The 24,683-nt window shown below is 41.7% G+C and overlaps 1 long non-coding RNA gene and 1 gene segment (V, D, J or C); one reads left to right on the forward strand and one right to left on the reverse strand.

Moving 5' to 3' along the window:
* Positions 1–17,555, reverse strand: part of LOC127507698 (immunoglobulin lambda constant 7-like) — an 82,294-nt gene extending 64,739 nt beyond the window's left edge. Inside the window, 2 exon segments of the C gene segment in view lie at positions 17,364–17,412; positions 17,520–17,555. Of these exon segments, the coding sequence occupies positions 17,364–17,412; positions 17,520–17,555 (85 nt within the window).
* LOC127507835 (uncharacterized) lies at positions 1,396–1,850 on the forward strand. Its single transcript, XR_007928468.1, has 2 exons — positions 1,396–1,563; positions 1,699–1,850. It is a non-coding gene; the product is annotated as an uncharacterized LOC127507835 (long non-coding RNA).
* Positions 17,556–24,683: the final 7,128 nt, after the last annotated feature.

Genomic DNA, 24,683 nt, shown 5'->3' on the forward strand with positions numbered 1-24,683 from the left:
ATTATGAGTCCTGATGAACATGTCAACCTTCATCAAAACACCATTATGTATCTTTTTTTTGTTTTGTTTTGTTTACTCTAAATACAGTAAAACTTTTTCTCATTGTTAACGTGTTTTTAAAGATGTAGTACATTACTGTACTCACAAAGAAATAATTATTGTGTTTGACAAATATGTTTAAAATGATCGACTTTCATGATACTATAGTCATTTTAGGGGCCTAAAAAAAATCTTTTATTTTTCTTCCTTAAGTTGGCCACCATTTTGAGATCACATGACCAGCTGAATGCTGCTCACTTTCCCTGCGTCCCAATGTCCATATTATCCATCCTAAATAGTATGTGAGATTAAAATAAGTGTGTCCCAAAGCATAGTATGTTGGAAAGGGTATGCCAAAAGTCCCCGGATGGTCTACTATTTCCGGTAGATTTTGGAAGTGTGGATCCGTGCACACTATAAAGGCTAATATTGCCCACAACCCATTGCGCTTTGGATGAGGATTCAGTTCAGAACTACAAACACGAGTAAAAAGTGTTAAAAAACTACAAAACATGGTGGATCTGCGCGACCGACGCTGAGAGGTTTGAGTGACTAATAATCAGTTCAACCTGATAGAAAATATTTATTTAATGTTATCCGTGTTATATTTCATCTGCAATACCAATGTGGACTTTTATAAAGATCTGATTGGCCATTAACTTTTAAATGCATCATTATGCATTAATATGAGGAGAGTTCTCCACATGAAAGACCCGCGACTGCAGATCAGCGTGCTACTGCATTTCTCTCCGATACGGTAGGAAATTAGCTAAATGAAATGTGGAGGATGTAAGATGATTGACAGGCCAGTTTACGGTGACAGGATGCGACAGAGAGCAAAGACGCAATTGTATGACGTGATAGTATGTCCCAAAGCTTGTCTACTCTTTTGCTAAAGTATGTACAGCGGCACTGAAAGCTGAAAATGCTTCATCCACACTGACAGAAGTTCATATAAAGTCAAAGACTAGTGTCTTATCAGTCTGCAAAACATAAAAAAACATTTTATAATTAAAATTAAAAAATATTTACAATAATCAATATTTACAATTATTACAAACGACATAATCTGTAAAATCTTAGGTTGCACTTTATTTCGAGGGTCACTTTTGATATTCTACTAACTATAAGTGACTTGTCAACTACATGTCAACTAACTCTCATTAGTGTATTAGTAGACTGTAGTAGACTGTTAGGTTTGGGTTCAGTTAAGTAGAATAAGTTGACATGTAGTTGTAAAGTTACTTACAGTCAGTAGAATGTCTAAAGTAGACCACTGAAATACCAAATCTTATATGTAGAGAGTTTATTAGTTTGTTATCAGCACACACTGTTGTAAATCCTGCCCACTTCTTTGCATTGTCACACATGCTTCAGTGCTCTGAGAGTGTTTATAGTGCTGTGAGTTTAACACTTCATGACTGAGAGCAGAACAGAACACAATCTTCATCATCACACAAGACAAAAGAACAACAATGAACAAAATCACCTTCTTCATCTGGACTCTCACTCTGATCGCTCAAGGTTTGTGTAATGCAGCTCCAATTATTCTCTTGAAATATTAATTGTTTATAATTTTATATTATTTTTTTTTTAGAATTTATAATTTTAATATTATTATTATTTTCTTCTTCTTGTTCTTCTTCTTCTTTCTCTCAGAGTGTAGAGGACAGTACACTGTAACTCAGAGTCCATCAATAACAGCAGTTCAACCAGGACAAGAAGTCAGAATAAACTGTAAAACCAGCAGTAGAGTGTATGGTGGTAATTATTTAGCCTGGTACTTACAGAAACCTGGAGAAGCTCCTAAACTCCTCATATATCATGCAACAAGCCGTTATACTGGAACTCCATCTAGATTCAGTGGCAGTGGATCTGACAGTGATTTTACTCTGACCATCAGTGGAGTCCAGACTGAAGATACAGGAGATTATTACTGCCAGAGTTACCACAGCATCAACAGTAAAGCTGTGTTCACACAGTGATAAAGAGTGGTACAAAAACCTCGGTCAGTCAGACGTCACAGTGATGCACTGATACAGCTGAGAGATACTGCAGCTGCTGATGGAGGATCACAAACAATACAATGACAATGTTTAGCAAAGTTTCTAAAGACTTTAAAGGTAAAGGTAATATATAAGATTTAAATACATTCTCTTAACCCAGTTTATTGTTCATTGACTACTCTTAGTATGCCATTCATAGGTTTATTTCCCCTAAATGTGTAAACATTGAAACTCCCAAGCACCATCAAGACATTGAGAGCGTCCGCTCAGATCCGTCAATCTCTTTCCAGATGAGACCATGACTGACACGTTACATGTGAAAATACCTTCAGTTACAGAGTGAAGGCCAAAATTCACTGCATTTAGACCCACAAAGATTAATCAGGTCTTGAACGTGTCAAGGCAAACAGGGCATTGGATCCTCCAACAGCGCTGGCCCTCCAATTCTGAAGGGGAAATTAAACACAAAGTAAAACACAAACAAACACACACTTTACACAATATTTGTACATATATCTGTAAAAGCCTTTAATCAGCTCGACATGTGCCTCCAAAAAGCAAACAAAAACACAACAACAACCGAACCTGTTCTATGCAGTCAATGGGGCGCTGCGTCCGACAGCAGGAGCAACCTGGTTTACAAACTAAATGAACCACAAGCAAATTCAAAATAATTAAATATATAAAAAAAAAAAAAAAAAAAAAAAAAAAAAAGATTAAATCACAATACAGTTTCAATCCCTGTTGTACACCCCCTCAAGGCTTTGATTTGAGTTGATACATATGACAGTTCAAAATTAGGAGTAAAGTAGTAATAAGTGCTGATCTGATGGTCCGGTCCAGCAGCACAATCACACAGGCTGATCTCAAACAGCTCCAAAGATTGATCCCAGAAACAATATAACGGCCATGAGAACACAGTTCGATGTCCAAGCAGTCATCTATGGTGAAGCAATCATGAACGGCAGACATCCAAGCAGCAGTTTAAAGGGAAACCAAAGACCGCTGCAACATCTCTTGCATTGGCTCACACATTAACTGTGTAAATACAACACACTCCAAGAGTAAGGATCACTAGCTAGGTCACTAATAAGCAACCAAACCCATAGTAGAAATGTCTGTCAAATGGCGACTCCCATAACACAGGGAACTCCATGGTAGATAGAATGCATTTCCATGGAAACAGCCATCACTAAAAGCATCCCATAAATGCTCCTCAATCCACACTACAATGAAATAATGTGACCCTGCATGGCACAAACAAACAGCCCACATCACGGCTGAATACTCCTACCTCTCGGACATTCACACGGTGCGCCGGAAATCCTGTAACTCCGTCACTGACGCTAGGCAGACGCACTTCTGCATAATGTCAATACTGACGCTTTTATATTCCACCAAACAAGAGCACAATTAAAACCCACCCCCTCCACATCTATCTGAAAAGGTAGAAACACTTCTACAACCACACAAAAACATGATGGAAATCTATAGATCCCCAGTTGATTTAGCTTCAAAAGACATTGATTTATTAACTGGGAATTACCATTGTGTTGGTTTTGTGTGGTTGTAGCAGTAGTTTCTACCTTTTCAACAGAAATGACCTTTATCAACTCTAGAGGTCCCATCCACTTGCATTATATGGACTCACAGAGAGGAATTATTTCTTTAAAAATGTTTGTGTTCCTCTGAAGAAAGAAAGACATTTACATATGGGATGACATGAGTAAATGCGAGAATTTTCCTTTTTGTGTGGAGTATCCCTATAACACATGATGAGGAGAGCATCAACTGTAGCACAAATGAAGAGTAAATGAGAGAAGAGTAAATATGACCTTACCTCTTCAATCTGAAAGAGTGCAGTCCTCAAAAAACTGGACTGTTCTGTACCACATTTCTCCTTGTGTAGGCGAACGTTTTAGACAACTTTTCTTTTACTACTGATCCGAAATCAGTCAGTAGCTCACATCAATTTTCAAGGCTTTCAACTGTTTCTCCAGTTGGATTAGCAGGGCAAAAGTTAACCTCTGCTCTCTTCGGTTTCTTCACATTTTTGGCTAGAAAGCATTTATCCCTGGTCTTGTTCTTCAATGAATTAAGAGCAACTTCTAAAATGTTACCCTTGTCATGTTATCACCTTGCTTTTATGACATGCTATTTCATTTGTGTTATGTACTGTATTGCAATAACATGGCCTCTCCCCCTTTGTTGTGTGTTCTCAGGGGCGGGGTTTATGTAAATTGTAGGGTTAGTGATGTCACCAATCCAGGAAGAAGCTCGTTGTAGTCCCTACCAGCCGTTTGTTGTAGTCCTTAAACAGAATTCTTTAAAAGAAAATATCTCCCTTTGCTTTGAACTTTGAGCATCGTAACTTTGCAGATGTTGTTTATGTTCAAACAGCAACATTACACACTAACTAAAGTTAAAAAAGTCAAATCATAATCAACCACCCCTTTAAGAAATGTGCATTGTGCAATAAATAAATACTCCAAATAAAGTTTAATTATAATTTTATATCAGTAAGTTCTAAATGATATGTCAATAAATATGTTAATGGATTTGAAGGATACTTAGTTTGAAATAAATGTATTTTAAATAGATTTTGGTATAGGGCCAGCATGGGAAGTGGGAGTGCTGTGGACCAGCTACACCAGCACAGTTTTTCTTGACCAGTTAGACCAGCACTAAACCAGTCTGGACCAACATGGCTTTCATGCTGGTTTATGCTGGATTTTTCAGCAGGGTGAGTTGACATTATCGTCCCACTCTCTTATCTGTCACCTTCCTCCAGTGCATTAAGTATGGAGGTGATATTAATATACTTTCCTCATAATTCAGGAATGGGTGAATTGTCAGAGCAGAAAGTGGACTTTGTCACCATTAGAGTCCCACTTTCTTATCTGTCGCCCCTCCAGCACAAGTCAGTGATAGTGCAGATGTGGAGCTGAACTCTACAGGCCCTTCAGGAGCAGGTTTGGCTTTGGGAAGAGAAGATACAATATGCTTATTCTTTGTCATTTATTTATGAGTGTTTCATCAACTTTGGGCACCTAATATCCCAGGGGTTGAATTTTATTAAAATATAACAGATACAACTTTTGTCTTTTTGTTATAATCCTTTAAACAGACTATCAATGAGAAACAAGAAGTTAAATCAGACTTTATAAACATTGTATTTCAGGCTTGTCAATTCTTTGGAGCCCCTAATGGGACATGGTGAAGGGAAACAAAATATGATGGGAGAAAAAAAAAAAAAATAAGTCAATGCTTTTGCATTCGCCTGCAAACAGCTCAGAAGGTTTTGTGAGCGAATGCAAAATTTCTCGGGGTAACGCAAAAGCATTGTTATTCCTTCCATCTCATATTTGTTTGTCCCATGTTCCCTTTAGGGGGTCCATAGACTTCACATATGAATGCTGGGTGAGAGAAAACACACTGACACTGAATTTCAAACCTGCTTCTCCTTGGAATACCATGCAATGAAATGTTTATTTTGGGAATTGTCTTTGAGAGTGAGCTGCAGTCTTCAGGATAATGATTTAAATAGAGAGAGTCACTTTGCATTGTCACACATGCTTCAGTGCTCTGAGAGTGTTTATAGTGCTGTGAGTTTAACACTTCATGACTGAGAGCAGAACAGAACACAATCTTCACCATCACACAAGACAAAAGAACAACAATGAACAAAATCACCTTCTTCATCTGGACATTGATCTGTATATCAGGTATACAGTGAAACTCTGACTCGTTAAAACTAAAAATACTAAAGTTTTATATTTTATGAATATGACATCTATTTCTAATATGACACATGATTTTTCTATTGTCTTGATGTACTTTTAATTTAAATCCTATTCATTTCTCTTCCAGGCTCCAGTGGACAGATCACAGTTACTCAAACTCATGTAGTTCATACAGTCACACCAGGAGAAACTGTTGTGATGAGATGCAGCGCCAGCACTCCTTTAACAGGCTGTAACCCACCCTGTCTGTCCTGGTACTTACAGAAACCTGGAGAAGCTCCTAAACTCCTGATTTATTGGACCAACAGCCTCCAGTCAGGAACTCCATCTAGATTCAGTGGCAGTGGATCTGGCAGTGATTTCACTCTGACCATCAGTGGAGTCCAGACTGAAGATACAGGAGATTATTACTGTCAGAGTGCACACTATATCAACAGTCAATATGTGTTCACACAGTGATAAAGAGTGGTACAAAAACCTCGGTCAGTCAGACGTCACAGTGATGCACTGATACAGCTGAGAGATACTGCAGCTGCTGAAGGAGGATCACAAACAACACAATGGTGTATCAAACCTTTCAGAGACTTTATTTATTATGATTTATTAAGTAAACATGTAACATAGAATCTTATATCCCTTATACTAAACTGGACTAAAATCTGGAGAAAATGTGAGTGGTGCTCGTCCCTGCAAAACTTTACACTACAATATTATCTGTATTATTTACTGTAGGAAAGTCAATCCCTTTAATTGCTCTTCCATACTTCACCACTAGAGGGTCACATGTCTTTAACATAACTGAGTTCCCTTTCAGTCGGTCACGTTCGACGTACGTCAGTAGTGACCGACGAATTGGGATATCGCTAGAGAGCCCTATCAGCTTCGAGTGAACTACAACAGGCCAATGGAGTTGGCGTGCGATATTTGCATAATGCGCACCGCCCCCGCCAGGTGGTATAAATAGGGGAGCAGATGCAATCGCACTCTGTCTTTCGCTTCGGAGCCATCTAGTGTGTTTCCAGCTTTCAGACTTCAGTGAATTCTTCAAGCTAAAAAAAAAAGGAAAATTTCTTTTTCTTGTGTTGGTGCAACGGCACTCCAGCGAGGTCGCGAGCTTCCCGAGGAGCCTGAGCTTAAAGCTCTCAACTGCTGTTTTTACAGCACTCAATTTCCATTTCCCAGCATTGTGGTCTGTTGCGATTTGGGCTGGTTCCTCCGTTGTGTTCGGGGAGTGGTGTACCCGAACACATCGTGACACTCCCTGTGTGCTTCAGCACAAGAGAGCTGAATTTTTCCCCTCCTAAAAGAGCTTCACAGACGAACCCTGCGTCTTTTTCAAGATGTCATTTCGTCTGTGCGTTACTGGATGCGGTCGTTCATTGGTCCCCGCTGACGGCCACAATCGTGCCTGGGCGTTCAGCACGCTGAAGCAGCTTTTGTGGATAGTTCATGTTCTCACTGTGGGAACATGACTATTGCAGTGTTGAGATCGAGACTCTCGTTCCTTGGTTCTCAGGAAGCGGGGGTCCCCTCCCCTATGCCCCGTGCCGCCGTTTTCTCTGGCTTCGGCCGGGGTGACGGTGCGCCGGCGTGTAGGCAGGGTGATCTGAGGATCACGGTCAGGGCTTCCCCGCCGAGCACCGCTCCGCGGGCCCCTGTCCCCTCTACCTCACTGCAACCGGTGGTGTTGCCGATTGAGCGTGCTGGTCCCTCTACGGAGCGACCAGCCGTTTCTTTCGGAGCACCGGCGGATGACTGCATGTCGATCGCGGCATCGGAAGGTGAGCAAGAGTCCTCGGGAGATGAAGACTCGGCTGCGTTACCTCCCTCCGGGACCGTAGCGTTGTCCGAGCCTGATCCTGAGTTGACGGCTATGCTTTCCCGGGCTGCCGAGAAGGTCGGGCTCGTCTGGAACCCTCCACCGTGTCCCGAACCTTCTCGGCTCGATGATTGGTACCTCGGGGCGGCCCGCGCTGGTCCCCAGCGCCCCGCCCCGATGCCATTCTTCCCGGAGGTGCATGATGAGGTGACCAGGTCCTGGCGGACGCCCTATAGCCTTCACCAACCTGGATGGCGGGGAGGCTAGGGGATATACGCGGATTCCCCCAGTCGAGAGGTCTGTTGCGATGCAACTGTGTCCAACGGCCTCTGGCTGGCGCGGTGAGCCGCGTCTCCCATCCCGGGCCTGTAAATTCTCGTCAGGCTTGACAGAGAAAGCTTACAGAGCCTGCGGACAGGCTGCCTCTGCCTTGCATGCCATGGCCCTTTTGCAAGTTCATCAGGCAAAAGCGTTGATGGAAATGCCCCAGGGAGGTCTTGACCAGCAGCTGCTTGGGGAGCTGCGTGCCGCCACGGACCTCGCCCTCCGGGCGACTAAGGTGACGGCACGTTCTGTTGGTCAGGTGATGGCCACGCTTGTGGTCCAGCAACGCCACCTTTGGCTGACCCTTGCTGATATGAGGGATACCGACAAATATCGGTTCCTGGACTCCCCCATATCACAGGTCGGCCTTTTCGGCGACGCGGTAGAGAGCTTCGCCCAGCAGTTCTCTGCCGCCCAGAAGCAGGCTGAGGCTATCAAACACGTCCTGCCCCGGCGGTCCGCTGCTGCCTCCACCCCGCCGCCGGCAGCACAGCCTCAGCCCGCTCGTCGCCGAGGGCGCCCGCCTGCGTCGTCCTCCGCCCCTGCTAAGTTGGCAAAGCAGCAGCCTACACCAGCCAAACAGCAGGGTGCCGGTCGCGGACGCGGCGCCCAGCCCGCTCAGGCCAAGCCAGGTGGCAAGAGGTCGAGGAAGACGCGACCCTGAGACGGGCGACCTGGAGGGGAAGGTTCCTGCTCTTCGGGAGAGGACTCCATCGTCTCTCCCACCCCCGGAGGAGGGCCGGGGGGAATTTGTGAAATTGTCTGTCCCGCCGCTGGCTCTCCGGAGTCCAGCGGTACCCACTTCATCACAAAAAGAGCAGTTTCCCAATCCTCCAGGTCACAAGAGACTGTGGCTGTCAGCGCGCGAGGCTCCGCCTTGCCACTCGCAGCCCACTCTCACTTCGCCAGCAGGTCCCAGTGTGATGGTCGAGGCCGCCCCCCAGCCGTCTCCCATTCACACTGTCACCTCGCAGAGTCTGACCCCACTTCGGGCCGCTGCGCCGTCCGAGTCGGGTTCCAGCACTCTGCTTCGCTGCCCCACCCCCGGTGCGTCTGTGGTGCCTTTGGTCCCGCTGGCTCGGTGTCTGGAAGCCTGGATAGCGCTCCCCAGCCCGTCCCGCTGGCTCATTCGCACTATCAGACTCGGCTATGCGATTCAGTTCGCCCGGCGTCCCCCGGTCTTCAGGGGTGTCCACTACACTCAGGTGTCCCTGGACAATGCACCTGTTCTCCGGGCGGAGATTGCTGTCCTCCTGGCGAAGGATGCAATCGAGCCGGTCCCTCCAGCCGATATGAAGTCAGGGTTCTACAGCCCCTACTTCATTGTACCAAAGAAGGGCGGTGGGCTACGGCCAATCCTGGATCTGCGTGTCCTGAACCGGTCCCTTCACAGGCTGCCGTTCAAGATGCTTACGCAGAAGCGCATTTTCGAATGCGTCCGTCCCCAGGATTGGTTTGCAGCGATCGACCTGAAGGACGCGTACTTTCATGTCTCGATTCTGCCTCGTCACAGACCCTTCCTACGGTTTGCGTTCGAGGGTCGGGCATATCAGTACAAAGTCCTACCCTTCGGGCTGGCCCTGTCGCCCCGCGTCTTCACGAAGGTTGCGGAGGCGGCCATTGTTCCGCTCAAGGAACAGGGCGTTCGCATCCTCAACTACCTCGACGACTGGCTCATCCTGGCCAGCTCGCGGGAGCAGTTGTGCGAACACAGGGACATGGTGTTAGCTCACCTCAGTTGCTAGCAGTGCCTCGAGTTGCTAGCAGTACGTCTTGCACTGGGCCGCTTCCAGGAGCTGTTGACAGACAAGCACGTACTGGTCCGCTCGGACAGCACTGCGGCCGTTGCGTACATCAACCATCAGGGTGGTCTACGCTCCCGCCGTATGTCGCAACTCGCCCGCCATCTCTTGCTATGGAGTCAGAAGCATCTGAGGTCGCTTCGTGCCATTCACGTCCCAGGCGTGCTCAACCGTGCAGCCGACGAGCTCTCACGGCAGCCTCCGCTTCCGGGCGAATGGCGGCTCCATCCCCAGGTGGTCCAGCTGATCTGGCAGCGCTTCGGCGAGGCACAGATAGATCTGTTCGCCTCCCCGGAGACTGCCCACTGCCAGTTGTTCTATTCCCTGACCGGCGGCACGCTCGGCACGGATGCCCTGGCAATCAGCTGGCCCCGGGGCCTACGCAAATATGCGTTTCCCCCAGTGAGCCTTCTCGCACAGCTCCTGTGCAAAGTCAGGGAGGACGAGGAGCAGGTCTTGTTAGTGGCTCCATATTGGCCCACTCGGACCTGGTTCTCGGACCTCACGCTCCTCGCGACAGCACCTCCCTGGCCCATTCCTCTGAGGAAGGACCTCCTGACTCAGAGACGGGGCACCCTCTGGCACCCGCGTCCCGACCTGTGGAAACTCCATGTGTGGTCCCTGGACGGGACGCGGAGGTTCTGAGTGATCTCCCGCAAGCGGTCGCAGACACCATCACTTCCGCTAGAGCTCCTTCTACGAGGAACCTCTATGCGCTGAAGTGGAACCTATTCGTCGAATGGTGTTCCTCTCAACCAGAGCGAGAGGACCCCCGATCATGTTCGGTCAGAACCGTGCTTTCCTTTCTGCAAGAGGGCCTGGAGCGAAGGCTGTCTCCCTCCACCCTCAAGGTGTATGTTGCTGCTATCGCCGCACATCACTATGCAGTTGATGGTAAATCGCTAGGGAAGCACGATCTGATCGTCAGGTTCTTGAGGGGGGCGAGGAGACTGAATCCTCCCCAGCCCCCCTCTGTACCCTCTTGGGATCTGACCCTGGTTCTTACATCTCTCCGGGGTCGTCCCTTCGAGCCTTTGCAATCAGTCGAGTTAAAAGTACTGTCCCTAAAGACCGTCCTCCTGGTTGCATTGGCCTCGCTCAAGAGGGTAGGGGACCTGCACGCATTTTCGGTTGACGAATCGTGCCTGGAATTCGGGCCCGGTGACTCTCACGTTATCCTGAGACCCCGGCCTGGATATGTGCCCAAGGTTCCTACCACTCCCTTTCGAGACCAGGTAGTGAACCTGCAAGCGCTGCCTTCGGAGGAGGCAGACCCAGCCCTAGCTTTGCTCTGTCCCGTCCGCGCGTTGCGCCTGTACGTGGACAGAACGCGAAGCTTCAGGACCTCAGATCAGCTCTTTGTCTGTTACGGAGGCCAGCAGAAGGGAAAGGCTGTCTCCAAGCAGAGGATGGCCCACTGGATAGTGGACGCCATCGCCCTGGCGTACGAGTCCCAGGGCGTGCCTTGCCCGTTCAGGTTGAGAGCCCACTCCACCAGAGGAGTGGCCTCTTCCTGGGCGCTGGCGCACGGCGCCTCGCTGACAGATATCTGTAGAGCTGCGGGCTGGGCGACACCTAACACGTTCGCTAGATTCTATAGCCTTTGTGTAGAACCGGTATCTTCCCGTGTACTCGCTTCCACCAGCCGGTAGACGCGAAGAGCCCGTTCTAGTGTCGGCTTGCAATGCCACTCCCGCCCCCTGGGCCGGATACGTGCATCCTTTTTACTCCAGTCGAGTTCCCCGCTTGGCGAACCCTGTCGAGTTCCTCCGCCTCCCCCTTCGGCTCGGACATTGCGGAGTGTCTGATGCCAGGCCAAACCTCCGTCACCGACGTTGACGTTTGGCTGGGTTCCACATGTCGTGACCCCTCCACGTGAGCGGTCCCATGTGTGTATTTGTCCACGGTCAACTCCCTACGGCGAGCCCGTGTCTTTCCCTAGCAGAGCCAGCTCTGCTGTCACCTGTCAGATGAGTCTCCCCCTACCCAGGTGGAGCCATCCCAGGGACTCCATATGCGTACTGCCCACGGCCAGTCCATATGTGTACTCTCCACGTAAATTCCTCCCCTACGGGTGGGTAGTGGTCTCCGCAGCGTCCCCTACGGGTTCGCTTCCCCAGTGTAGTCTAGTTTACTTAGTGGGTATATCGGAACAGCAGTAGACTCTCTCGGCGTAAGCTCGCCCCCTTCCCCGTCCCACTGGTGCGCCGGGTGGCTAGAGCTTGCGCTGGGCACTGGAAGGGGTTCATACTGTGGCGCTTTATTTGGGATCCCAATTCGTCGGTCACTACTGACGTACGTCGAACGTGACCGACTGAAAGGGAACGTCTCGGTTACGTATGTAACCCTCGTTCCCTGAAGGAGGGAACGGAGACGTACGTCCCGTCGCCACAGTTGCTGTACCCTCGCTGTAGTGCGGACTAGATTGTCTCCTCAGCGAAAAACAGAGTGCGATTGCATCTGCTCCCCTATTTATACCACCTGGCGGGGGCGGTGCGCATTATGCAAATATCGCACGCCAACTCCATTGGCCTGTTGTAGTTCACTCGAAGCTGATAGGGCTCTCTAGCGATATCCCAATTCGTCGGTCACTACTGACGTACGTCTCCGTTCCCTCCTTCAGGGAACGAGGGTTACATACGTAACCGAGACGTTTTACACACCTTTCCTTTAAGACTGTGACTGCATGCAAAATCACATTCTTCACATTCTCTATATAGTAGGCGAAAAACAGTATGTTACAACAGAAGTATGTCTGAATTCACAGTCTGAATGTTTCTATGATAAAGTCTGTATGGTGTCCTGGTGGCCTGTAAACAGTAGCCAGCACAAATGTCAAACAGGATCGTACGCTAGACAACGTTACATAAAGCACCATCACTTTGAATTAATTATATTTGAAAGACTTCTGAGTAATACTGAAGATAATGACAACATGGCAGATGTAGTACGTCCAGATTACATTCATACACACTCATACTATACAGAACATACTTTTTTAGCGATCGTGAAGTAATTACTTGTTCAAAATAAGTGCCTACTGAAGAGAGTATGTGATTTCAGATTAAGATTACTTTGTCGCACGACATGATATTTGTGGAAGTGTGGAAGTGTTTATTTATTGTGGAACAATAAATAAATAAACCCATTTCACATTTTTTCACATTTTAAAAAGTCTGATGTTGAAGAAACAGTCGTGTATGACTCAAATAATTACTGGAGATCAGGTTATAAATGGAGATGAAGCAGTCGCAGGTTTAGTGTTTGTTAACAGCGGGGTTTGTCGCCCACATTACAGTAAGGATGCGTTTGTTTCTGCTAGATGCAGCTGTGTTTTACCCCAATAAAGGACAATGAAATGTTTATCTGTTTCATATCCTCTTCTTTCTTTTTCTTCTTTTCTTCCTTTTTCTTCTCTTGTCTTTTTCTTCTCTTGTCCCTTGTAATACACACCAAAGTTTAGGAAAACCTGCACGATCCCAAAGCGACTGTGGAAATTACTGAAGCACATCTGATAAAAACCTGCTGAGATACACATGATCATTCATTCATTCATTCATTCATTCATTCAACTTTTTCTGTTTGTAATTTTTGGAGTTTGAAAGTGTGACTTTTAATATGGTACTTTGATATTAATTAATTTTGTATAATTTTTCCTTTAATGTTTCATGAAAAAAGGAAACACACATTAACAACATTCATTTTTATAAACAACAATAATTTTTAATTTCTGTGTGAATTATTCTCTGTCTGGGATTCACTGCATGGTCCACATGAAATCCTCTTTGAGTTCTAGAAACAGATGATTTTTCTGTTCATAACGTGGGCAGCAGATGTACTAAAACACGTATCAAGGTGAGACTCACCAGTCTCCTCAACACTGAACACAATCTGAGCACTTTCATCGTCAGCTGTGCCGATTATTAATCCGCTCGGAGCATTAACAATCACAGACAGATGTCTATCAAGGGCCACACAGTCACCAGCTGGACCTGAACACACACATACTGAGCTGAAACATTCAAACCATTCAAGTTCATACTAATATTTAAATGCAGAACAATGTCTTTCCATGAACTGTAAGTAGAAGCTCTCACCATAGTGAGCAAAGTGCCAGAAGCACTGGAGATCTCTGGCACACAGCATGATGACAAAGTCATACTGATCCACTGCCCAGAAGAGCTATTATTATTATTATTATTATTTACAATAAAGCTACTAATTTACATTTAATAGTGATGTATTGTTTTTTAAACATCCTGTTTTAAACATTGAATTAAAACATGTCAATAAAGATGACCAAAGTAATAATGATTCTCATATTTTACCTTTTCGATTTAAAGGACATTTCATGATCATGGACCACACCACATCCATGAATGTTGGAGAATTATTTACTGAAGAAAGTTAGGGATAAATAGGGAGAGGATGAAGGGGAAGATGAAAGGGATGATAGTCAGGTTGATCTGGCGTCTGGTGTTGGCGGCCCAGAGTCTCAGTTAAATGTTGGCCGAGTGATTAGGACCCCCGATACAACCTGGAAAGGAAGAGAAGAGGGGATGATAAGGATGGTTGAATGGATAAGAGAGAGGGGGTAGGGAGGGTTCAAGAGAACAAGACAAACAGTACTGTAGGATTTGAGAAGTCAGGTGATTGGTTGAGGCGCGGCCCCGCTCCCAAACCTCAGCTAACTAGTTAACTCCCTTAAAGTTCATAGATATTTGTAACACAGTTCATCGTTGTGGGAAGAAGGAGGGTGGGAACCGGCAAATGTTCAACATTACTTTAATACAAAATAAATACAAAATGAAAGTAAAATGGCGGCAGTCCCTCACGGGCGACTGCCGCCCACACAAACATAATAAAAACATAACATAAAGTCCAGGCCTGGTCCTCTCTCATCCTTCACTGTCGTTGCTCCTCCATGAGAGATACGAGATCGGTGCAATGCACAGGTGACGCTCCTTAGCAATCACTCCAGCGGCCTGGTGCTGTTCTCTCACGGCTCTCGCCCCGCCCTGCTCGTCACAATATTATTCTGATATAGTAAATAGTATGTATGTAAATTTCACATTATGCAGCAGAGACCTGGTCACATGATTCCTCGTAAATTTCTCAGCGCTGGTGATGAATAAACCAATCACAGTTGTGTTATTAAAGCCAGAGTCAAACTGTCAGTCAAACTGGTCACATGACTGAATATGGACACAGAGATGGACGTTCATCTGCACATCCTCAGCATTACAATATTGCGTTACTAAAAAAGTAACTAATTGTGGAAAGTAATGCATTACATTACTTTTGTGTTACTTTTTCTCAGCTGGGCTGGGCTTGCTTGTTTTTAATAACTACAAAAAAGTTTCATTTCACACCAAAAGTGAAATTAATAAGCCTCAGACTGAAGGAAATGCAAATTCCCAGCTGTACAGTAGAGGGCGCAGCTCAAACAAACCTTTAGGCTGTGCTGCCATTCTGGATTGCAGAAGAATAGGATGCAGGAGAAGAAAGTTCAACACTCTTACTTCAGCAAAAAAAATAAAAAAATAAATGCATTTCAAGATTGCATTTCACTGTTTTTATTCATTTTGAGGAATACTGACTCTGATTTTGTGTAAGTGAGATGAGTAAATGCATATTCACATTTAGTCTATACAATAACCATCATTCACACACAACACCTCTGCACTTTATTTCTCTCAGCATGAGGACAGGAGAGCTGTCAGTCAATACATGGGAAAACAAGTAACTTGAGTAACTTATTTAAAAAATTTTGTTGTAAATTTAAAAGTAATGCGTTACTTTACTAGTTACATGAAAAAAGTAATCTGATTACTAATGTTACCCCCAACACTGATCCTCAGTGTCTCAGTGGTCAGAATAAAAAAAAATAAAAAAAACTACTGAACTAACTAAAAATAACATTAGTGAGAATGTAAATGATCATAGTGTGACTCTAGTGTATATTAGTTTGTCTGTTGTAAATCCTGCCCACTTCTTTGCATTGTCACACATGCTTCAGTGCTCTGAGAGTGTTTATAGTGCTGTGAGTTTAACACTTCATGACTGAGAGCAGAACAGAACACAATCTTCATCATCACACAAGACAAAAGAGCAACAATGAACAAAATCACCTTCTTCATCTGGACTCTCACACTGATCGCTCAAGGTTTGTGTAACGCAGCTCTACAATTATTCTCTTGAAATATTAAATGTTTATAATTTTTTGATAATTTGATAATTTTTTAGTATTTATAATTGTATTATTATTATTTTCTTCTTCTTCTTGTTCTTTCTCTCAGAGTGTAGAGGACAGTACACTGTAACTCAGAGTCCATCAATAACAGCTCAACCAGGACAAGAAGTCAGAATAAACTGTAAAACCAGCAGTGCAGTGTATAGTGGTAATTACTTACACTGGTACTTACAGAAACCTGGAGAAGCTCCTAAACTCCTCATATATGATGCAACAAGCCGTTATACTGGAACTCCATCTAGATTCAGTGGCAGTGGATCTGGCAGTGATTTCACTCTGACCATCAGTGGAGTCCAGACTGAAGATACAGGAGATTATTACTGTCAGAGTTTCCACTATCCAGGCAGCACTAGGGTGTTCACACAGTGATAAAGAGTGGTACAAAAACCTCGGTCAGTCAGACGTCACAGTGATGCACTGATACAGCTGAGAGATACTGCAGCTGCTCATACAACACAATCACACACAACACTGATCACAGACAAACACTAATAACACTAGATCATCTAAATCAACATCAATCTTGTGTTTATGAAGAGAATGAGTCAGTGTTTAATATGATCATCATGTTTTAGGTGTAATATATGATCCCTGTCAATCAAACTGAACAGACTGAATTCAGTCACTTCTGCTGTCTGGACGTGATGCTTTCCATTTGATTTTCATGACATTTCTGAATGTTTACATTATATAATCATAAAACACTTTGTAACACTTTACTTAAACCCCTTATATATAATGCATTTTTTTTGTTTTTTTAATGCACCTTATAATGAACTGTTTGATCTCATGATTAATTGTAACCATATTTATAATACATTATAATACTTATCTATTCATTGAACACACCTTTAGAAAGTATAATGTCTTAGAAAAAAAAAAAAAAAAAAAGCATTTCAGAATCTGCAAATATGACACTGTATTTAAATTTTGGTTATAATTATTTATGAAAATATATAATGCATTATAATGTACATTACGAATATGTTTATAATGCTTTATACATCAGCACTTTAAATTAATGTTACTAAGTATTTTTGATGAATTATGTATTTTAATACACATCATAATGCATGTCTGATACTGTGAATAATGTAACCACATTATACCTCATTATAATATAATCTATTCATTGTTACAACTTTAGAAAGTATAATGCATTAAAACAAACAACCAGTTTCAGATCTAACAAGGACTCTAGAAATATTATAATGCATTTTATCTTTCAATACTTTATAACAAGATATCAGGCATTATAACATGCATTCAAGTAAGGCATTACCACAATATCTAATACTAATTATAATTAATAAATGTTGTTCTTTTTAAAAAATCTAAATTATATTTGTTTAAAAGGAATTAAATAGACAGACTTACCGAGCACCAGTTTAGTTCCTCCACTGAAAGTCCACCACAGTGATACAATCTAATGAAATCGAATTCATTCTCTTGCCGTGTGCTGATATACTGTAACACTGTAACAGTGTAAAGAAATATATCTGATGATCTGTGACCTCTGAGGTGACCTTTGACCTCTTTTATCATGGATGATGTTGTGGAGTTTCTCATAATGATCTTCTGTTGTTCATATGAAGCTCAATCATCATGATTCACAGAAAAACCTACAGCTTCAAATAAATTAATCAATAATTCTGAACATTTCATAAGCACATTGTTTAATCTAGTGTCACATGACCTGATTATGAGTCCTGATGAACACCATCAGGAACATAACAGGACATCAGGACACAAACACCATTATGTTCATAATTTCTGGTTTACTCTAAAAACAGTAAAATTGATTTGTTTCTCATTATTAACATGCTTTTACATTATTTCTACAGCAGCACTGAAAGCTGAAAATGCTTCATCCACACTGACAGATGTTCATAAAGTCAAAGACTAGTGTCTTATCAGTCTGCAAAACATAAAAAAAAACATTTTATAATTAAAAATTAAAATTAAAAATATTTTACAATTAATCAATATGTACAGTACAGTTATTACAAAATGATTCATCAACATCAATCTGAATGTAAAAACTTTACACTGTACTTCGAGGGTCACTTTTGATATTCTACTAACTATAAGTAACTTGTCAACTACATGTCAACTAACTCTCATTAGTGTATTAGTAGACTGTAGTAGACTGTTAGGTTTGGGTTCAGTTAAGTAGAATAAGTTGACATGTAGTTGTAAAGTTACTTACAGTCAGTAGAATGTCTAAAGTAGACCACTGAAATACCAAATCTTATATGTAGAGAGTTTATTAGTTTGTTATCAGCATGCGCTGTTGTAAATCCTGCCCACTTCTTTGCATTGTCACACATGCTTCAGTGCTCTGAGAGTGTTTATAGTGCTGTGAGTTTAACACTTCATGACTGAGAGCAGAACAGAACACAATCTTCATCATCACACAAGACAAAAGAACAACAATGAACAAAATCACCTTCTTCATCTGGACTCTCACACTGTTTGCTCAAGGTTTGTGTTATACAGTTGTTGTTGTTGTTGTTTGTTTGTTTTTAATTCTATTAAAATATTTTCATTTTTGTTTCTGTTTTCTCTCAGAGTGTAGAGGACAGTACACTGTAACTCAGACTCCAGCAATACTAACAGTTCAACCAGGACAAGAAGTCAGAATAAACTGTAAAACCAGCAGTGCAGTGTATAGTGGTGTTTATTTAGCCTGGTACTTACAGAAACCTGGAGAAGCTCCTAAACTCCTCATATATACAGCAACAAGCCGTTATACTGGAACTCCATCTAGATTCAGTGGCAGTGGATCTGGCAGTGATTTCACTCTGACCATCAGTGGAGTCCAGACTGAAGATACAGGAGATTATTACTGTCAGAGTCTACACAGTGGTCCAGTGTTCACACAGTGATAAAGAGTGGTACAAAAACCTCGGTCAGTCAGACGTCACAGTGATGCACTGATACAGCTGAGAGATACTGCAGCTGCTCATACAACACAATCACACACAACACTGATCACAGACAAACACTAATAACACTAGATCATCTAAATCAACATAAATCTGTTTGAAGCTCATCAGTATTTTTGTACATAACATGAATATTTTGTTGATGTGATCATGGCTTTTATTCCAGTAAGGACTGTTATTGTTTTATTAGTGTTTCATAGTAAGGACTGATTGCCAAAACCAGTTTAATAATATGATTGTCATAATTTAATTAAATTTTTTATATTTTTTTATAGGATGATTGTAGTGATGTTTTCATTTGTTGTATATAGAGATTGTGGATCTCTTCTGTTGTGTTTGTCTCTTCTCCATCTTCACTCTCAGTGTTTTTCATCATCTCTCTGTTCCACATGATGTTCACTTGAGTTTCTCTGTAAATTATATTCAATGATCTGAATTCAATCCAAACATGTTCTCAAGCTCAACTCTTCAACAGTGAATGTAAGCCACATCTTCAAATCTCACACCACTGAATGATTTACTGTCAGAGACTGGGTTGCTCTCCTCAAATATGTCTCAACATCGTCTCAAACTTTTCTCAGATTTGCCAAAGTCTGAAAAAGTCCATTTAAATTCATACAAGGCCAAATGATCTGAGCTCAAGTTAACTTTATTGTTCATTCTGTTTGTCACGGAGCAGAAATTTGTCTTTGACACTGGTGTCATACATATACATAAATACATCCACAGAAGTGCTTAACAACACGACACACACTGACACACAAACACAGAAATAAACAGAATTACACTATCCACATCATTCCTAACATATTTCCAAACATCCCACAACAATAAAAATTCATCTAAACAATCAATTAAAAAGCGCTATAATGCCAACCGTTCTCTTGCATTATTTCAGAAAAATAGTGTGATTTATAATAATCACTGCCATTGGGACAAATAATGTTTTATACGCATTACTTCTGGCCAAAGGACTTTTGAGTCTTCGCCCAGATGCGAGCATTTCAAAACCAGAGTGAAGGGGGTGAGTACGGTCTTTAAAAATCACAATTGACATTTTTTTTTTTCTTTTTTTTTTTTTCATAAAACGATCAAACAAGTCCTAGAGTGAGTGTTTAATACTGATCCTTCATTAATGAATAACTACACAGGAACAAATGAGTAATGCATTATTAACACTCTAGTAACTAGTAAAATTAACTATTAACTATTAACCTCAAAAGTTTACAATGACTCCAGTAGTTACTAGAGAGTTATCATGTTTCTCACTTCAGAATACTGATCCAAATAATTAGTAACTCCTTCTGAAGGATTTGGTAATACTTCAGTCATTACTAGTGTGTTACCATGACCTTCACTTTAGAATTAATTATACATTATGCATCATTCATGTTAATTATGAACCTGTAAATAGTAGTTCTTAGTAGTTCTCTGGGAGGAATGAAAAAACAGTAGTTACTGATTAGCTAATAGTGAACTACCACCTTCAACTGAGCACTGTTACTTACATCATTTACAGTAATTCAGCGATGTTCTTGTAAGCTGAAAAGTCATCTTCTCCTCTGTCATTTTGAAAGCTCTGCGTAAGAAACTTTGGGTGCTTCTCAAACAGAAGACTGCGTCCTTCATAGTCCAGTCCTTCTGAGGCTTGTAGACTAGTATTCTCAGCATTAAAAGGCTGCAAATCTCGGCTGCAACGTCATCAAGCGCTGCTGAAGGCCATCTCAATCTGAAGGACCTGGAAGGCAGCCTTTGTTTCGCGCCCTTCATTCTGCCTGTTCTGAAGGATGGATCAGACGTATCCTTCGCTGCCTTCAATTACCCACAATCCTCTCTGCACGCATTTCAGAAAACATGGCGGGAAGTGAGTCGACGTCAAGCACGCACGAATTCATTATGAAATGTAAGTTAAATGTTTTAATTATGTTTTGTTGTAAATTAATCACAAATTGGTAAACTACACATGCTATAAAGCACTACGAGACCACAGACGGTTGCCATATATTACAGTGTAGCAATTACATAACATAATACCATTTTTGTCTTCTTTAGAATGAAATGTTGTATTTATATTGTTTAATGGACCTGAGCTAACATGCCCTAACAAGGAACAGTTGTATTTTAACTATTGTTTTGTATTTTAACTAATGTTAACAAGCTAGGATTCATAAATAGTGCAACAAATGTGTTGTTCATTGGTAATGTTAGTTAATCCATTAAGAAATGTTAACTAATGGGACCTTATTTTAATCAGACTGATGTAATGTAGTTTGAATATTTTATTTTTACCTCAAACTGTTAAATATTCAACTAATTTAGGCAGGACTGATATAATATTTGTTGCCATTAGTTTCTTTATGCTTTAATGTGAAGAAATATTATTCTGTAATGGACATTACTGAATAACAAATGAAAACATTTGTTCCTTGAGCCTTTAAAATATACATCTTACTTTACTGCATAAACCTTTATGTTCAATATTAAATAAACAGATTAAAACAGTGTAAATTCACATTTATTTCACAATACATATTGTTTCAAAGCAGCTTTACAGAAAATACACGTCTACACAATTTAGAGTGATCTGTTATCAGAGGTGACTGTGAAAGTAATGTCCATTTCAGAAATGTACAGTTTAAGATAATAAAAATCATGCAGTTAGCTAACATGAATTATTTTAGGCCGAATCAATGAGCTTCTTAAAGCAATTATTACAAGTCAAGGCAAGTAAAGTTTAATATTAACTGAAGAACACAAAAAAGTCAAAGGTCACTTTGACTCGAAAAAAAAAAAAGAAAGAAGTCTCTGTATCAGGATTCAGGACTGAGGACAGACAAAAAAACAAAACAACAACCATGAATTAACAAATGCTATGCAGTTGATCAATGTAGCAATTGTATGATTTGTAAATATTGCACAAGCTGCAACCACCTGCAGGTAAAATGAGATCAATAATTTGGTCGTTATAAGAAAGAATGTGTAGCAATATTGTAAATCAGGTGTATCAAGTCAGCTCTAGATCCATATTCATGTGCATATTCTGATTGTATGCCAGTGTTGTGAATGTAAAGAAAAGTGGCTGATTTTATAGTTTTTCATACATTATAAATATAACAATAGGAACAGTTGGTAGGGGCATTCAAAGGCCCTGCAAACTAAGCTGTAGGATGTCCCAGTTGCCAACCAAAACAGGAACACCAGGGTTTCCAGAGTCGGCCTCTACCCATGATGCCTGTCCATCTCCAGCACTGTCAGGAGTTCACTGATGTCCTCCCTGCTGAGACGAAAATCAGGCCTTGTATCCTCTCGACCAAAGAATCTCTGAAGGACAGGAACACTCATATTAATTCAGCTGTAGTGCTGGACCATAGACTGTAAAAAAATATGGACGTAGTGTCCGTGACGTCACCCGTTGATTTCTGAAGAGCATTTTTGAAGCGAAAATAAGGCCGCCGCCATCTTAGCAGCGCGTCACCGCACGTCACTCCCGGATAACTGAAAATGGGCATAGAGGCGGGACGTGGTTGGAACCAAGGTGACTGTTTGCTGATCATGTTAGCAGTTAAATGAGCTATCTATCTAAAATATTAATAAAGATAACAAGTTATATCATTAGAAAGTTCTAAAAGGTGTATTGTCAATCTACGGTGTCATATAGATGCTCCAACACCAGTAATTAATTTGTGTCGGGTGTGCAAATAACAACACGCAAAATCAAACGGGACTCCATACCTTTATAATGAAATAGTGATCGCGAGATGAATCCAATCCGTGGCACTTAATTGGGTAAAATGTCCATGAGTGTCCATTGCAAAAAAAAAAAAAAAAAAACAGTACTTTTTTGTCCACAGTGAGGCAAGCACCCGCTGAGTTTCGGTTCATTTATCTATAAGACACGCTCCAGTTCACGCGCAAGTGATCGCGCCGGCGCCTCCATGTCATGATTATATTGTGCTATATTTGCTTCTTATTTATCAAATCCAGGCAATTGATTGATAAAACATTGATTAAAATTAAGATACAATTTCTACAAAACGAAATTCCCTTTAAAGAAAGGCTTTCTACAAAACAAAAATTAATGAAGTGGTCAAAATCATGTCTGACTCACTCCATGTCTCCCGATATATTGCGCATCTTATGATGTATTATATCTTACTCATGCTGTTCAATTTTCATAATCAAATAGATGAATTTAAAAAATAGCAAAGGCCTATTTAAACATAAATATGAAACTACGTTTTCTTTAATGGCTAACAACACAGTACAGTACAGAGAAATTTCATGTCGTGAGGAAGAACGAATCATGAGTCACGAGTCAGATCAAGCATAATTTATTTTTAGACTTATATTTAATATTGGGGGCATCCAAGTTATTTTACATATTTGAATTTTTTTTTTTTTTTTTTTTTACTTCCCTGGTAATTAGTTACTTTTATAATGATGTAACTCCGTTACTAACTCAGTTACTATTTGTGAGAAGTAACTAGTAACTATAACTAATTAGTTTTTTAAAGTAACGTGCTCAACACTGGTGACAGCCGAGGTTTGCAGCCTTCCATTTGAGAAGCGCCCCAATGCTTTGTCCAAATACCCCCACTTGCGGTCTTGGCCACTTGAGAGCTCGTGCACGTGACAGGAAATAAGTGCGCAAGACTGTCCCATGTCTTAAAAATGCCAAAGTGCAGTGCCCTTAACGCAAACTAAACCCACACTATCCGAAGCGGTATCCGAGGCTAAGTGTATCCCATCATGCATTATGTCCGGGAACTCACATGCCCTGAAATAGTGAGATGTCAATGAAAATGTTAAATTCAAAGTTAAATTAATTAGATATTACATAAAAATTGGTAGTAAAACATAAAGTGTTGCACATTTTATTGGTGCAAAGATGAGTAGGCTACGTGTATTTTGTACATCATTTGTAACTGCTGTCTATCACTTAATTAGAAGCAGCACAATTTTAATATTGTGTCTTCTGTTAGTTACATAGCGACCACTGAACAGACATTTAGAAGTTTATTTTAAAATGCAAAGTATTGAAAATAATAATTAAAAAAACAAATATATATATATATATATATATATATATATATAAAAAAAAAACAATGACTTCCGGTGCCGCACTGATGTAAAAATGTGGAAGTGACCATGTCCATCGGGGTGTATATGCTGCCCAGGAACTTTTTAATTGGTTTAAAGAAACGCCAGGTATCCAATGGTCCACAAATATAGGGAAATGACAGACAGTAATGATTTACTATTTACTACAAACATTTTCACGAGTTCACATTTATATATAATTAAATACAAAAATGTTATGAGTATTTGCAGTGCTGTCTGGGGGGAGGGCTCTGAGCTCGTAATTTTAGCCCGAACCCAGAATATTCCCCCTGATTGTGATAAAAGTAGTCCGAAGTAGTCTGGAGTGAGGAGACGGGGTGGAGGAGGGATGCTGATAAACTGTCAGACGAACAGAGGTAAGTCTGCTGTATTTATACCTCTTGTCATTGGTTAAGTTGATTAACTGAATCCTCTCCACCTGAGCTAATTAGGTTAAATATCTGAACCTGCTCCTCCCGAACTTTGTTAATAAAACATAAATTCAATTCACCTATAGGTGAAATGGGTGCTTCTTAAACAAGGTTTCCAAATGGGTCAGGAGCAGCACAGTCCCGAATGAAACGTCCCCATCTGACTAACAGGGAACCGTATGTGAACGTTCTGTTAATGTCCCAAATGTCCTTTTTGT

The sequence above is a fragment of the Ctenopharyngodon idella genome, chromosome 24 (genome assembly GCF_019924925.1).
Source record: "Ctenopharyngodon idella isolate HZGC_01 chromosome 24, HZGC01, whole genome shotgun sequence".
In the NCBI taxonomy this organism is placed as follows: domain Eukaryota; kingdom Metazoa; phylum Chordata; class Actinopteri; order Cypriniformes; family Xenocyprididae; genus Ctenopharyngodon; species Ctenopharyngodon idella.